Below are 15,366 nucleotides of genomic sequence, written 5' to 3'. Positions count from 1 at the left end.
CGATTCGACAACCATTGGTATATCGAGAGTTGTCAATGAATCGATACTATGTGTCATGTCGTAGTTGCATCGATGGTGTAATCTATGAAACCATTTTCATAATTACCATCATACTCTGATCAGAGATTTCATACTACATACACATGATTTCACATAGGATATCCATACCCGAAGGTAAGCGGTGAATCCCCGACTACAATGCATCGACTCCTATATGTTTCGACAAACACCCAACCTTGCCACCTAATGACCCCATGAGAGTCGGTAAACAAATCAAAGTGTAATGCTAGCACATAGAGTCTCAATGTTGTCCCGGGTCATAAGGACTAATGGTGTACAACCATAAACTAGGACGTTTTCACTCGATAAGTGAGAACCACTTGGAAAGTCCTTTATGGAGGGTTGTTCAGTGCACTCTACAAGGAGCACCTATCTGCATGTTCGGACATCACAATGTCCCCTACCAATGAAACATGGTACTCACATCGCAGATACTAGTCTCGAACTCGGGCGGCCTATATCCTTCTTAGCGGCGGCTGAATCGACTAGGAACTGTTTAGAATATACAGTATTCCAAATATGAGTTTCATGATACTCATCATATGAGCATCTCATATTCTTTCTACTATTTGTATATTCAAGGGCTTTATTTATGCAACTAGCATGGGTATAAAGATAAAGAAGTGTCAAAACAATAATTTCAAATATTATTAAAATAAAGACTGTTTATACATAGAGTTTCATTGTGAACACTCGGCCAACACTTGGCTCGACGTGCACCTACTCTAACAAATTAGCGACGGTTATACTTAATACCATCGCTAATAGCGACGGTTTTACCAATAACTGTCGCAAACTTTCTTTAAATACCACATTTTCGCGGAAAAAAGACCGTTGTCTTTGAGCACACCCTTTAACAATAGGGACTTTAACAACAGTTTTAAAAGACCTACGACATTTCACCGTTGTCGTAAGGAGGTCTTTTTTCTTGTAGTGTTCACTTTGAGAACCAAAAAAAAAATGAATTATGTATATGTTTCCCACTTCAATTTTGGTTTTACAATTCTTATGGAACGTGAATCCTATATTTTGTTAGTGTACTATTGAGTTATATTTTTTTTGAGTTGTTTATCCAAAATTCATGTGGGCTTGTGGGAGATTTAGAATATTTTTTTGGGTTTTTTCATTTATCTTGTTGGTTTGTCAAGTTTATGCATAATTCCTTTAGCAACATAAAATCGAGAATTGTAACGATTGATAATTTCATACTCATGATACATAATTTATGATTTTTTTGTTCACATAAATTTGTTGAATTATGCGTTAATCATTTTCTGTTGTTGGTTTTGTTTATGCTATCACATATTTAATAATTTTTAATAACATGTAGATACAATATCATTATAATTTCAAGTTTTGTTGGTTTTGGAGAATTTAAAAAATGAATATTTAACTAGCTTGATGAAGTCTTGTAGCGTCAACTATTTTTAAATCATGATAGAAGTTCAGACATTAATAGTGATGAGTTATCTTTTTTCGAGAGAAATTGTCCGACAACTAGATTATACAAATTCAATAAATATTTTTATTTTTAAAACAGTTAAACGAGTAGTATTGATTTAATAATTTCAAATATTTGTTAACTTGTTATTAATGTAATATATTATTACTAATATATTTATATATTTTTTAGTGTATTTGTTATTTGTACATGAACTGAACTTTACAATTAGTTACCATAATAAGAAGATTCGTTTTTATTTCTCGTCTCAGGTCCTATTGAACACATGTATGGATCTGGCTCGTGTTAGGGTAGTCTCAATTTACTGCCCTAACGCAACACGACAATGAAATAATAATATGATCGGATTTTTTAAAAGGAATGAGGATTTTCGAGGATTCTGGGACGCAAATAAAAGAAAGGGGAACCTAAATTCACGAAGGGCAATCAGATGCACAAAGGAGCCACCCAAGGGATAAACTAACAAGAAGCCGCAGAAGAAGAAGAAATCGATGAACAAGAACCCTGCATTATCTTTTTATCTTTTATTTTAGTTAGGATTCAGGGGATGTTACCCCCCAAACATTTATGTTTTGATTTCTTTTTGAAGATTGAATTTTGTTTTCAAGTATACGTGATTACGTTATTGTTTTTATTGCATATTTGGAGAATGATCAACTTCTAAGTTATTTTATATGTTATAATTGAGACCGATATGAGATTTTATAGCTTGACGGGGTAACATAATTTATGGATCTAGAAACTTGCATAGAGGTTGGGTACATGTTGATAACTATTGACCGAAATTTCAAAGTTAGAGGATTTCACGGTTCGTTAATTCGGTTGCAATAGTTAATTAACACAAGGACAGTTGGTTATTGTATTTTGTTAATTTAATTAACATAGCTCGCCATAGTATATTGATAAATTAGGAAAGTCCGCCAAAACTATAACTTAATAATTAAAATGCAATCATTAGAAACAAACAAGAGATAAGTGAACTGAGATCATAACAAGTATTTGATTATTATTTTATTTTCAATTTTATTTATATTTTGTTTGATTCATAATTTTATTTGAATTTCAAGTTAATTTATTAATTAATTCATTTATCGTTTTAGATAACTAACAAATTGTGCTTGACATAAGTTTATCGTATATCAATCTCTGTGAAAATGATACTTTTAGAAGACTAATACATATACGATAATATCGAACAGCTTGAAAAGATTTATTTTTTTTATAAATTATTATGTTATAACTCAATCTTTGTCATATGGCCTACTTTCTTTACTATTTTCAAGTAATTGGAACACATTAGTCATATCACATCATCATATAAAATTTTAAGATATATCACACACGCCATTCAAATTTTTTATTTGCACTTACTGTACTCTCCAATCATTCTCATTATTGAATTGAACTCGACATACTGTGTATTTTCAACCAAGATAATACCAACATTACTTCATCTAACACTATACAGACCTCTTAACAAACACCAAAGACCATAACAAAATAGTGCCTTTCATAGAAAAGCCACCGTTTCTGCTACATCTGATCAATATACCATAAGTGTTTGAACCACTCATTCTGCAACATTCATCATGGACATTGAGAATCAAAACACTTCAAACGCAACCAAAATTAATGGTACCCAAGAGGAGCTGGTGCCTCTCTTAATTCCTTCCCCTGGAAATGAACATCCTGCACATGACAATTTCATTGTGTGAGTATTTTGTTATCGAAGCTGAAAGTGTAAAATTCTAACCCCATGCATATGCTCTGTCATTCCTATAATCAAAGTTAGACAACATCACAAATTTCTTCGTAGAAGATAATATTTCAACCAACCCAAGTCGTAAATGATGAGGTTCTCATACCATTTCTATACCTGACTATCTTTGAGTTTGGGTCCTGGTATTAATTGTTCAGAACTACGTTGGGAGTGTGCAAAAGAACGGCAAAAAAGATATGGTGTGGAAGAAGATGAAACAATAAATAAATAATAAAAAACGAAGGCCAAAGCATACAATTCAGGCATTTAAACATTATATTGCACTAAAAAAAAAAGTTTAGGCTGGTCAGCTGACAATACCGAAGCGAAATGGTTGACATCTCGATGGTGGGCTTCATCGGCCCTGATGACAATGATAACATCCTTCAGAGTCGCATCTTTAGGAAGTCTCCAGTAGTCAATTGCAATAGCTGGAGCAGGGACATTTTGAATGGCACCACTTTCAATATCCTTCAGGTACTCAGTATACGAATGCACGGCCTCCTCTTCTAAGTAACCAACAACTCTATGAGCCAGTTTCGGAGACATCAAGTACAGTACAAAGAAGGCATTGAAGAAGACTCCTTGAACTGTGAGCACCAGAAATCTCTCGTACCATTTAGGCTGCACAAGCTCTACCATGGTCATCAAGTGCATCCTCTCGTTTTCAGCTTCTTCAAGTAATGCTTTAATCCAGCCACCACTTTGCTGAAACTTTCGCAGAGACCTGAGATGCAAAAGCATTCCTCCTACCATACCAGGAACAGCAGCCACAGTTTCAAGCATCATTGCTCGACATCCATACCGCCTCTGCAAAAAGAACCTTATGTATTAATGAAATCATTAAAATACATACTATGCTGTCAAGATGAGCGTACAAGTGGTTACTACATTTCATGTTCATTTTCAAAACCATGCTTTTATTCTCTGGAAATAAAAAACAAAACCCTTTCACTATTTTCTCAAAGCACATTTCTGTCCAATTTCACTTTTTCCTATATAGTTTTTATTTTCATTCAACTTTTCACCAATCCCAGAAAACTTCATTATTATATTGTATCATAATCTAAAAGACTACGTTTTCAGATTTTAAAATGCTCCATAAGCTATTAGAAATTTATCAAACCCAACAAATTCTTGCATGATGGAACATCTGCAGAAAAAAACGTCCTTCAGAGAGAAAATCGAGCATATATTACATTCTCCAACAAAATTTTTAAGACTCGTTTTCAGATACCACACATCTAGCATGAATCCAAACATAGCCACAATATCCAACAGTCAAAAAAATTAAACATAAACCCGAAGAGGAAGGAAAGATTCAGAGTTTTAACTTTGATCCAACGGCAATAACCTAAACCATATGATTTCATAAGTGAAATGCAGTTGTGATGTGATGCAGTTGCTTTCAGACTTTACTAATTCCAAGTATCAATGGTGGTAATTTAATAGAAATGAGAAAAAGTGTGCATAATAGAGTTTACATCCATATCCTCCCCTCAAAAAAAAGAAGACGGCTCCAAATAATTTGGGCCATGAATAAACTGGTTGCGCTTTTGTGATTAACCCCATCTACATAAACACCTACACACCTTACATGTGTGTGCACAAATTATAATATGAAATTTTGACACATCATATACAGCGCTAAGAATTCGCAAAGTCTTCCAACTCAATCCAGCTCAAACAATGCAGCAATAGTATAGTTTACCATCACCAAGCTCACCAACCCTTGTCAGCTTGTTACTCTTCCCAAATAACCAGCGCCAATGCCCACACATTGCAGAAACATATGAGCTTCTTAGTCATTTCTGTACTCTAATATTTTAAATATTTTGTTAATTGTGTCGCATTCAAATAAATTGTATCTCTTATTATCGGGTTTTTTCTCTCTTTTTAATGCCAAAAAGAGCTTATGGCAAGGAGGAGTGGTGGGAAAGGGCTGAAGGCAGAAGGAAAATAGATAATGGGGTTGATCCAGTTGGAGACATGGGAAAATCAACAAACTCAGTCAACGAAGCCTTCCTTGTTTTAGCTGAATTAATTCTCAGGATCATTGGAGCACAAGTTAAATGGATGTATAAGTGTTGAAGATCCGAAATCTTGTTAGGATAGGACTTATCTTTTAAGATAAGATGTCATCTTATCTTTGTATTTTAAACATTGGTTAGTTTAGATTAGATTATATTAGATTAGATTAGGGTGCTATCCTTTCATTTCTATTTTGTATTTAATGCAGGGCATTTACCGATGAATAAAGTATAAATAATCTTCTTTCTTCTCCTCTGTATACTCTCACATAAACTACAATAAGGTTAGCTAAGTGCTTGGGTATCCATTTAAACCATTATATTTTGTGAGTGTAATTCGTGTAAAGGTTCATACTACAGCGTTTGTGTATAGATGTATCTAAAAACAACTTAAACTTGGTGGATTTGGGTGCGGTTACAGGGTGGTTGTTGTTTTGCACACTGCTAGAACAACTTAATGACATCTGCTCAGACACTGAATTGAGAACCTATAACTGATAATATGAAACGAGGTAACCCAGGATATGGAAACACTAATAGAAAATTCAAACAAGTGTGACTGTATTTCCTCAAACACTTAAGCTCATAATAAAAACTTATAATGAAATAATATTAGGGCTCACATATCTCAAGATAATAATCTAAGCAGCAGAATCCAAAAGAAAACAGAAAAGAGAAAAGAGAAAAGAAACCGGAAGATAATTTAAAAAACAAAAAACAAAATACCTTAAAAAATAGGTCTGTGGGAATTCTAAGAAGTTTCACTGTTCGGTATGCTACTTTATCAACAAATTTCTTCGGAACATGATGCTTGTTAAGATCTACTGACGAGTTTGAATGATAAGTTTCCCATGGCTGCACCACAAAAATGAAATCAGAAGTGTTCAGGGACTTAGCCAAAATACAGGTAATTAGTACTCAGAAACCTGAGTGCTTGATTGCATGATGTATTACCACACACTAAGACATCTAGATACAACTTCAATTCGCTACCTCACAGTTGAACTGTTGTAAACATTAAAGAAGCAGTTTCTGATGTTTAATTTTCTATTTAATAAATAAACTAATAAGCCCACGCACAGCCAATCTACAAACCAGTCATTTCATAACATTTTTGCTCAAAGTCAAAATTAGAGATCATATTGTTATGTTCCTCTCGTTTAAACCATGACTTTCAAATTGGAGTTGGTGTCAAGAATGCAGCAACACATCTACAGAAATTGAGAGATCTCAGCTTAGAAGAACAAACACCGCATCCTACTAACTCAATTGACAATCAAGACAGATCATGCACTCCCAATCCCTTATACAGTCTAATGAGATGCGGACCTCGTGTAAGGCACTACGGTAGTATGAGTAGTTCCAGATAGACAAATTCATATATCATGAGCTGTGTCGCACCAAATCAAATTACTTGCCCAAACTCATCAAGCTCCCATCTTTTAGCTCAAACTAAGACACACATTCCACTCTATGGATCATCAAAATTCTGAAGTTATGCTAGCACTATAGAGTGATAGACTGACCAAAATTAGGACGTCTACTCATACACTGTTCCGAACCATTAAAAATTACAGATACACATACGTTCACATAAATTGGCAGCTTCTAACACGTAAACAGGTCTCCTAGTATAGAAACAACACCTGGCATGGTTTCAATTATTGAATAGGATGTGATATTTGTTGCTTCCATGGCATATCAACAACTGCAAAAGCTTCTGAGAATCATGACTCCAGGCTAACGGTTGTCTCAGGCGGCAAAAGAAGAGCACGAAACAACATACAAAACAGATAAATAAAAACAAAGAGATATGCATTCAATACACCAACAGGTAACAAGCATGCATCAAATCATATCTTCGATCCAAAATAGGCAGTAAAATCAAAGAGAAGCAGCAGAGCTACACGATCTATCATTTTACCATGAAGCAGTTCCAAACCCACTCAGTGCCGTCTTCTCTAGTGATCTTAGGCCTCGCGATTCCCCAGTAGCTCGAAATCCCACCTTTCTCCACCTTCTCAAGTGCCACGTCGTGACTCCCCTTCTTTTCTGTCCCCGACGCCGAAGGCTCTGCCGCCGAGCTCAACAACCGCCTCCATCCCACCGACAAGCCCAAACTCTGCCCCTTCGCCGCCCCAAACACATCAAACGGAGTCGCCGCCGCTGAGGAACTGCTAAAACCACGGCCGATAACCACGCGCTTCACCACCAAGCGATTCATCTTCGTAGTCTCCCAATGAACCGAACGTGGAAGCAGCAAAATTTACATGCGCATCGGGTCAAAAGCAAATAAGCAACGGATGCGCTGACTAAGGAGATTACGAAAATGCCCTTGTCCATTGTCCGGAATCCCGGGGACCGACCGTTTCTTTTTCTCCAAGTTACAGGAACTATTGTACTCTGTGACGGTTGCACGCAAGGTTTACAAAGGTACCATAAAATTATATTATACTCAGACATTATTTTAATTTTTTTTAAAAAAATGGATATTTTTATGGGTAAATTGTGAAAAAATACTCAAACCCAACTAAACTTTAAATGTAATACTCACAATGAAAATTTTTGATTCCACTACCTAAAAAGAAGTTAAAAAGACAAAAATACCCTTATGTGTACTTATTTGTGAAAAATTCAAATGGTTGATTTTTTGGGCCTGAAATGGTATTAGAGCTGAGGTAAAATTATTTCAAACATACAAATTTATTATTATGAAGTAATTAAATGTTTGAGTAAGAGAATTATCTCAAATAACGTGAATCTGAACCCAGGTTCGAGATTATTTATTTACAGGAATTATTTCAGAACTCTGGAATATTTGAAATACGAAGATCTAACCAATGTTAGATATCAAGAAGGAACTTATCAAAGTCCTAAGGTAAACTTATGATTCAAAATAACATGTTCTTAGAAATAGTACCATATTTCTCTAAACTCGCAGGAGATCTTAGAGAAATTCAAAAGACGGTACAAAATTATGGCAATATGATGTATTATGTACCATAAAATGTGGAAAAAAAATCCTTGAAAACCAGGAAAAAATTCTTGGACTATTAAAGGATATTCGAACAAGAATTCAAATCCTAGAACAACAACCAAGTTCTAGTAAGAGAACTTCATAAGGAAGGTTACCACCATCCTTTGGTACTAAACTCATGTTACATCAACAAGGGAAGGCCAAAGTAGTGTTAAAACATTTAATTGAAGAAGAAAAAATGAATAATCTTATTAAATCTGTTTCGGAAAAAAAATTAATCTGATGACAACTTTAGAAAGGACTGGTTTTGAGGATCTACAAGACCTTGCAGAATCATTTGCAAATCTCAAAGTCGTAGATCTGAGGATGAACACAACGGGAGGTGAACAACCTTCTATAATATGGTCATCTTCTCAGGAACCAGCAAGAGAAAGTGTGGGATCTCAGAATATATATATGAGAGAATCTCAACCCGATTTCCATATGAGTGGAGAATCACACCCAGCGGGAACAAGGACAAGGAGAAATCAAATTCCCTTGCACCAAACACCCCATGGAAAAACTGTTTTAGAACATATACATCTTTATGGGGTTATGCTTAACCTTGATGTACTAGATTTCAAAAATAGAGAAGATCTCATAGATGACTGGACATCTGCTATGAGAATCACCGCTGGAACACTTGATCTCAACATAGAAGGATTCATTAAGCTTTTAGAAATGAGTCTTGTAGGATCAGTTAAAATTGCTTGGGACATAACTTCATTAGAAACCAAAGACTCAGTCCTAGCTAGAGAATCTTTTAGTGAGATAGCTGGAAAAATGGCTACCCTATTTAAAACATAATTTATAGGGGTAGACTATTTTAACAGTCAAGATACAGAGAAGAGAAAGAAATATACTCAATCTCTGTATAGCCTTGAATTACATGACATATGTTTAGTGGATGAATATATTATGTTATTCACCAAATATAGATGGAAACTCAGGGGTCGAAGAAAATATAGTTATGCAGCTTTTCTTCGCCAAAATGCCAAGTCCCTGGAGAGAAATGCTTATAAGGGAATATGTCACTGGAAATCCGGATACGTTGGCACGAAGAGCCTCTTTTCTCAAAGGAAAATTGGCAGAATTATGTCATATGGTAACATTACAAAAGAATTACAAACGCTTAAGGGGTATTAATAAAAGAACTCCTTTGTGTTGTAAAGAAAATGATCTTCCAACAATTATTTTAAGCAAACCACAAAGCCGGAAAATGAAGAATTTTAGATCTCATCTTTACGCCAGAAGTGGGAAAAGTTCTTGGAAACCAAGAACATTTTGGTCTAGACAGAAAGCCAGATATTACAAATCTGGACAAAGAAGTGGATCATCAAAAAGTAGGATATCATCCCAAGCATCGAGTACATCTCAAAGCATAGGAAGAACACCTACAAATAAAACTTTCAGAAGAGCTCATACTCGAGCTAATGAAAGTTATAAAGATTGTAATTGCTGGACATGTGGAGCAAGAGGCCTGACCGTCAATTTTGGTTGGGAATAATTCTAGCAAGCGGACTAGGTCAAGTTATAGTAAATGGACGACAAGTCTAAGTATCGATCCCACAGAAACTATTATTTAAGTGCTAAGATTTAAATTATTCGATTTAATCTATGCAAACAATAATAAGTGATTTGATGATAATTTAAGCTAGTTAAATTAAATTAAGATATGCTAAATTATTAACTAATATCGAATTTGCAGAACAAGTTCAAACTTGGGAAATTTTCAAATTCAACAAAATGACCGGAAACACACAACGGTCCAAACTTTGATTATTATCACGCATTGGAATTAATTAACTACAGATTATTCGATGTCACGATGAAATTCCTTGAATTAACTATAAATCTATTTCTAGAATTTATAATCCTATTTTCATTTAACAGTACAATTATTTTTAATTGAATTTAATTAAACAAAAAATCATTATTCAACGATGGAATCACAGCTGTCGCCTAAAATCGCACCTTGAAACCGAATACTATTTCTAGTCGGTTTAACCGTGTGTTGATCAATATTTTTGAAGCTAAGTTTAATCTATTCTCTTTTGAGTCAAGATCAAACAACAAACATGCAAATAATTGACCAAATTAAAAGCACGAAAATTACGTAAACATTAATCAATAACATGAAATAATTTCATAAATCAAATAATCCAATGAATGAACGAAATCAAAAGTTTGTTCCTGTCGTTGTCCTGATCACAAGAAAAACTACTCCATAAATTCAAAACTAGAAGAAAATCTAATATTCGAATTCATGATTAAAAATAAGAAAACAAGATAGGAGAAAATCTCAGCGATGGTGCAGCGAATCTTGCGTGTGAAGTGCGGTTCTCTCTATTTTCTCCCAAACCGTCGCCGTCTTCTCTGCAATTGTCTCCCAATAAAAACTTGCCAAAAAGTCAAAAGTCACTCTTCATGATCTAGGTTTTTTCTTTTTATATCTCCCCAAAATCTCTACCAAATCTTCGGCAAATTTGAGTCTGATCTCAAGGGCACGGACCCCGTGCATACATCAGGGAATGGGTCCGTGTATACACTGTTAAAAATTCTTTCCGGAAACGCTGGACACGGACCCCGTGTAGAGGTCCGTCTCGGGGTCCGTGTAGACACTGTAAAACTCATTCTCGGATGCTAATGGACACGGACCCCGTGTACAGGTCCGTCATGGGGTCCGTGTAGACTCTGTCAAAATCTTCCCTCGGTTTTTTAGGCACGGACCCTTACACGGGGTCCATGTAGGGGTCCGGATACTTCTTTGTGCTATTTTCCTATTTTTCCGGGTATTTCTGACATGGCATTGCGCAGCTTGACTTTCTTTCCCTTTTGTTGGCTTTAACCATCTTTCGGTCAAACCTGCAAATAGCAATAATAGAACGAATAAAGCGCAAACTTTCAAAGAAGGAATAGATTCACCCGTTAATATTGCTATATGCGATAAAAGAATGGGGAACATTCAAGATTCAGTACTGGGAACTATCTCAGGAAATCTCTGCGCAGGAAAGATTGTAGGAGTAATCTATCCAAGAATTGCCTACAATATGACAGATCAAGATTTCAGTCGAGCCTTGACATTACATCAGAATTTCAAGGAAAAAATACTAATGAAATAAGGTAATAGACCATATTCTATTACCTATCAAATTTCATATGCTCTATCTAATACACATCATTCAGAATTGTTTATTAAAAATGAGTTCATTGAAATACCTTAGATATTCGGAAAGGTTGCTCAGACAATTTATCCAGAAAGAGTTGAGTTTCCCCTAATACAGAAACAGATATCCAAATACAAGACAAATCGATTCTATAGAGGAATCAAATTCTTAGATTGGAATCAAGAAGACTATCTTTTCAAGGGGATATAATTACAAGTTAAAGGTGGGGAAAAACACATGTCCAAGAAACCCAACAAGAGCTAAAAAAATTTTCTACAATAGAAAAGCTCAGATGCCCAGAAGAGTGGAAAGAAGTAGAAATAGTATTTGATATTACAAAACAAAAGAATCAATTCCCTTGTAATATCATATACTATCTAGAGCAACCTATGATAGTAATCAATATCGGAGAATTGGAAGTTCATATCAAAAGAATTCCAGGGAAAGAACCAGATCGATTGGTTTTTGGACTAGAGTTTCTCAAGGAACATAAACCATGGAAACGTCTAGAATATGGAATGGAGTTTATGGCAGAAGATAGGATGTGGAAAATCCAATGACCACAAGTCCTTTCTCGATATACATTCCAGTAGAAATGTTATACGAACAATATAAGGCAGAATATTTTTCTGCTTATATTGATTCAGGCGCGAGAATCTGTACAGCAAAAAGATGGGTTTTTCTAAATAATTTGGAAGAAGAACTACCAAAGATTGCTGGAAGAGATTTCTCTAGAAGAATCTTAATCTTATGTAAGAGGATTAAAATGACCGAAATTGTAATCGGAGGTGCTGGACAAACGCCTTGGTATAAGGTCAAAACACCAGCGATTTATTTTCATGATACAGGAGCTGACATATTGCTATGAAATAATTTTCTACAAATGTTCAAGTCCTATACTCAAGAAAATGAGACTAGACGATTAGTGTTTACAATACCATGTGATCATAAAATCATAGTCCATCGATTAAGAGAGGCATTTTACAGAAAAATTTACATTCAATTTCGCAGCAAGCGTGGTGATGAAGGAAAACTTATGAACCCAAAAATGAAGGATTCTAGAAGATTTGGAGAAACAATACTTCAACTAAGAGCAGAAAAAGAGCTCCAACCAGAAGACATAGAATGCCTTAAGATAGCTCTACATAAAAATGAGGCAGAGTTTGAATCTAAGGTATCATTAGAAGATGTCAAGAAAAGATCAAAGAAAATTACAATGATGATCCCTTGGCATGGTGGGACAAAAATCAACTCAAAGCTTGCCTTAAAATTAAGGAAGGTAAAGAATATGAATTTGTCAGTTGCAACCCTATCCCAATGAATATAATTGATCAAAGGGATATGCAGATTATAATCAAGGAATATTTGGACCTTGATTTGATCAAAACAGGAATTTCACCATACAGCAGCCCAGGATTTCTGGTAATAAATCATGGTGAAATAAAAAGGAACAAACCCAGATTAGTTATTAATTATCAAGAAATTAATAAAAATCTGAAGTTTGTTGGGTATTTTATACCTAGTAGAGAACATCTAATCAGTTGCATACGTAATGCAAAGATATTCTCTAAACTCGATTGTAAGTCTGGATTTTACCAGATTCGGGTGCAGGAAGAAAGCAAGAAATTCACAGCTTTTCCACACCACAAGGATATTATATCTGGGAAGTGTTACCAATGAGATTGGCTAATTCACCTCAGATATTTCAAAGAAAAATCGATAATCTATTCAAAAATTATTTTAAATTTATGTTTGTTTATATTGATGATGTTCTAATTGCATCTAAAAATATGGAAGAACATATTAAGCATCTAGAGATTTTCTCTGATGTTTATAAAAAGGAAGGACTGGTTCTATTAGAAAGAAAGCAGTCATTGTCTCAAGAAAGATTGAATTCCTCGGAATAGAAATTGATGAGTCAGGAATAATTTTGCAGGATCATACAGTAGAAAAAGTGCAAAATTTTCCAAATGAATTAAAGGAAAAGAAACAACTTCAAAGTTTTCTAGGAATTGTTAATTTTGCTGGGATGTTTATTAAAAATCTAGCAAAACATAGAAAGGTGTTCAGTCCTTTACCTGAAAAAAGATGCAAAATTTATATGGACAAAAGAACACACGGAGGGACTCAGTCAACTAAAGGAGGTTTGTAAAAATCTTCCAAAAATGACTATTCCTCATGATGAAGATGATCTGGTATTATTTATAGATGTCAGTGATCATTGGTGGGCGGAAATTTTAACCAAGCTCACACCAAAAGGAGAACGACCGTGCAGATATTGCAGTGGACTTTTCTCGGATGCAGAAGCCATAAGATGACATATCAACGAAAATGAATTCTATGCAGTAAAAAGGGATTTTGAAAATTGTTCATTATTTTTACTTGCAAAAAAATTTACTTTAAAGGTTGATAGCACACATGTGAAAGTTTTCTTAAGGAATATATTAAAATCTAAACCTGAGAAAGCAAGATTATTAAGATGCAAAGCTCTATGTCAAAATTATATTTTTGATATTTTGATTATAAAATCTCATGAAAATATTCTTGCAGATTTTTTAACAGGAGATGGACAGCGGTGATATCGTTGTCATCATGAAAATACAGAGGCATTTGAGGGAACACTTTGAAATACTTCAAAACGAGTTTAACAAGCTAGACTTAAATGCAGAAGTTGTGGGAAGACTACAACGAGCCGATAAGAGAGTTGTCTCTGATCGAATTACATGATGTTTATAGGCATATACTCAGTTATGGTCTTTAATACAAAGGCATATCCTCCAAGGCATTGAGAAGCCACTGGTTTCCCAAATTGATAGTTTTCGAGTACAAGACTCTATACCTGGAGCAAAGGATTCAAAGGCCCCTAGCACAAGTGTTAAGTCGGGACCATCTCCAGACGAGTCGGCTGAAAAAAATTGAGAACTCCAGATCCCTATCTCGAGTCCTCAAGTAAACCTTTCACCTGGGGGATTGAAGAGAGAAAGATCAACCTTAGATCGAATACTGAGAAGGGTAAATCTAAGGTTGGTACCAATGAAGTTACAGTTTCTCCATTCCAGGTGTATCAACAAAACTGGGCGAAATTATAAACAAGAGTAGGCATGAACCCCGCCACCATCAGGGTTGATGTTTCCGGAAAATATCTTAGGGTATAGATGAAACCAAGTTCATATCCAAAGGAGGACAAATCATGGTATGAATTCAGGGCTCTTGCCTCAGTTTATACCACATCACCTAGCTTCTCAGAAATTTCAGGTCTATCAAAATGGATTCAGGAAGCTATTCATTAAACTTGGGCAAATAATGACTATTTGTCTAGAGGAGACATCCTGGAGCTTTATTTTTTCAGTACATCCTCAGAACCAGTAGGGAAAGGCTTACACGAAGCTTTTCATTTTATCAAGTTAAGGAGGCCAGATTCAAATTTCCAGAAATTTATCAAGTATCCTCCGGCAGAAGAAACACTCCTTGTTGCTTCAATAACTGAAGACGACATTTCCACCATAAGAGCATGGGATCTATGGGTCTGTCATACTGAGATTTACAAAGTAAAGTTTCCGTTTAAATTTTATCATAATTCGGTAACGGATCTTTCCTGTTAAATACTATGATAGGAAAAATCACAAGTTTTGCAGAAGATCTATTTGAAAAGAAAAGAAATCTTCTGTGGAATAGCAAGCTGCTGGGGTGTAAAGAAACTCATCGGAAATTCTGCAACATGGCTCATGTGGGAAGATGGTCAGAACAGATCTGCCCAGAATGCCTAAATCAAAAGGAGCCAGAATTTGGTAAGAGCTTCAAACCTAGATCAGACAGGAAGCATCTTGCAAAGACATGACCAAGTGGTGAAGGACCACAACCACGTTTTCCTC

General features: G+C 35.1%; 1 protein-coding gene across 2 annotated transcripts; it reads right to left on the bottom strand.

The window, feature by feature from the left end:
* Positions 1-2,855: 2,855 nt before the first annotated feature.
* LOC142542750 (ubiquinol oxidase, mitochondrial-like) lies at positions 2,856-7,689 on the bottom strand. 2 transcript variants are annotated; one of them, XM_075649571.1, is made up of 4 exons: positions 7,236-7,671; positions 6,038-6,166; positions 3,603-4,091; positions 2,856-3,211 (listed from the first exon to the last, which is right to left on the bottom strand). In XM_075649571.1, exons 1-4 carry the CDS (start codon positions 7,533-7,535, stop codon positions 3,152-3,154), a joined length of 978 nt encoding a protein of 325 aa, XP_075505686.1. In that variant the 5' UTR covers positions 7,536-7,671; the 3' UTR covers positions 2,856-3,151. The 2 variants fall into 2 exon arrangements, with proteins under 2 accessions (XP_075505686.1, XP_075505694.1); XM_075649579.1 differs by lacking the exon at positions 6,038-6,166 and having other exon boundaries at positions 7,236-7,689.
* Positions 7,690-15,366: the final 7,677 nt, after the last annotated feature.

This window comes from Primulina tabacum, chromosome 1, assembly GCF_025594145.1.
Source record: "Primulina tabacum isolate GXHZ01 chromosome 1, ASM2559414v2, whole genome shotgun sequence".
In the NCBI taxonomy this organism is placed as follows: Eukaryota; Viridiplantae; Streptophyta; class Magnoliopsida; order Lamiales; family Gesneriaceae; genus Primulina; species Primulina tabacum.
Note: the sequence above shows the minus strand (reverse complement) of the source record. Positions and strands in the feature narration are given on the sequence as shown.

Bases quoted from the DNA above. Each gene is read 5' to 3' on its own strand.
- LOC142542750 (XM_075649571.1), bottom strand. From the start codon at position 7,535: ATGAATCGCTTGGTGGTGAAGCGCGTGGTTATCGGCCGTGGTTTTAGC. The intron at 6,167-7,235 runs GTAAAATGATAG...TTTGTGGTGCAG, and splicing joins GGGTTTGGAACTGCTTCATG to CCATGGGAAACTTATCATTC. The intron at 3,212-3,602 runs GTATTGTCAGCT...TGTCATGTGCAG, and splicing joins ATGTCAACCATTTCGCTTCG to GATGTTCATTTCCAGGGGAA.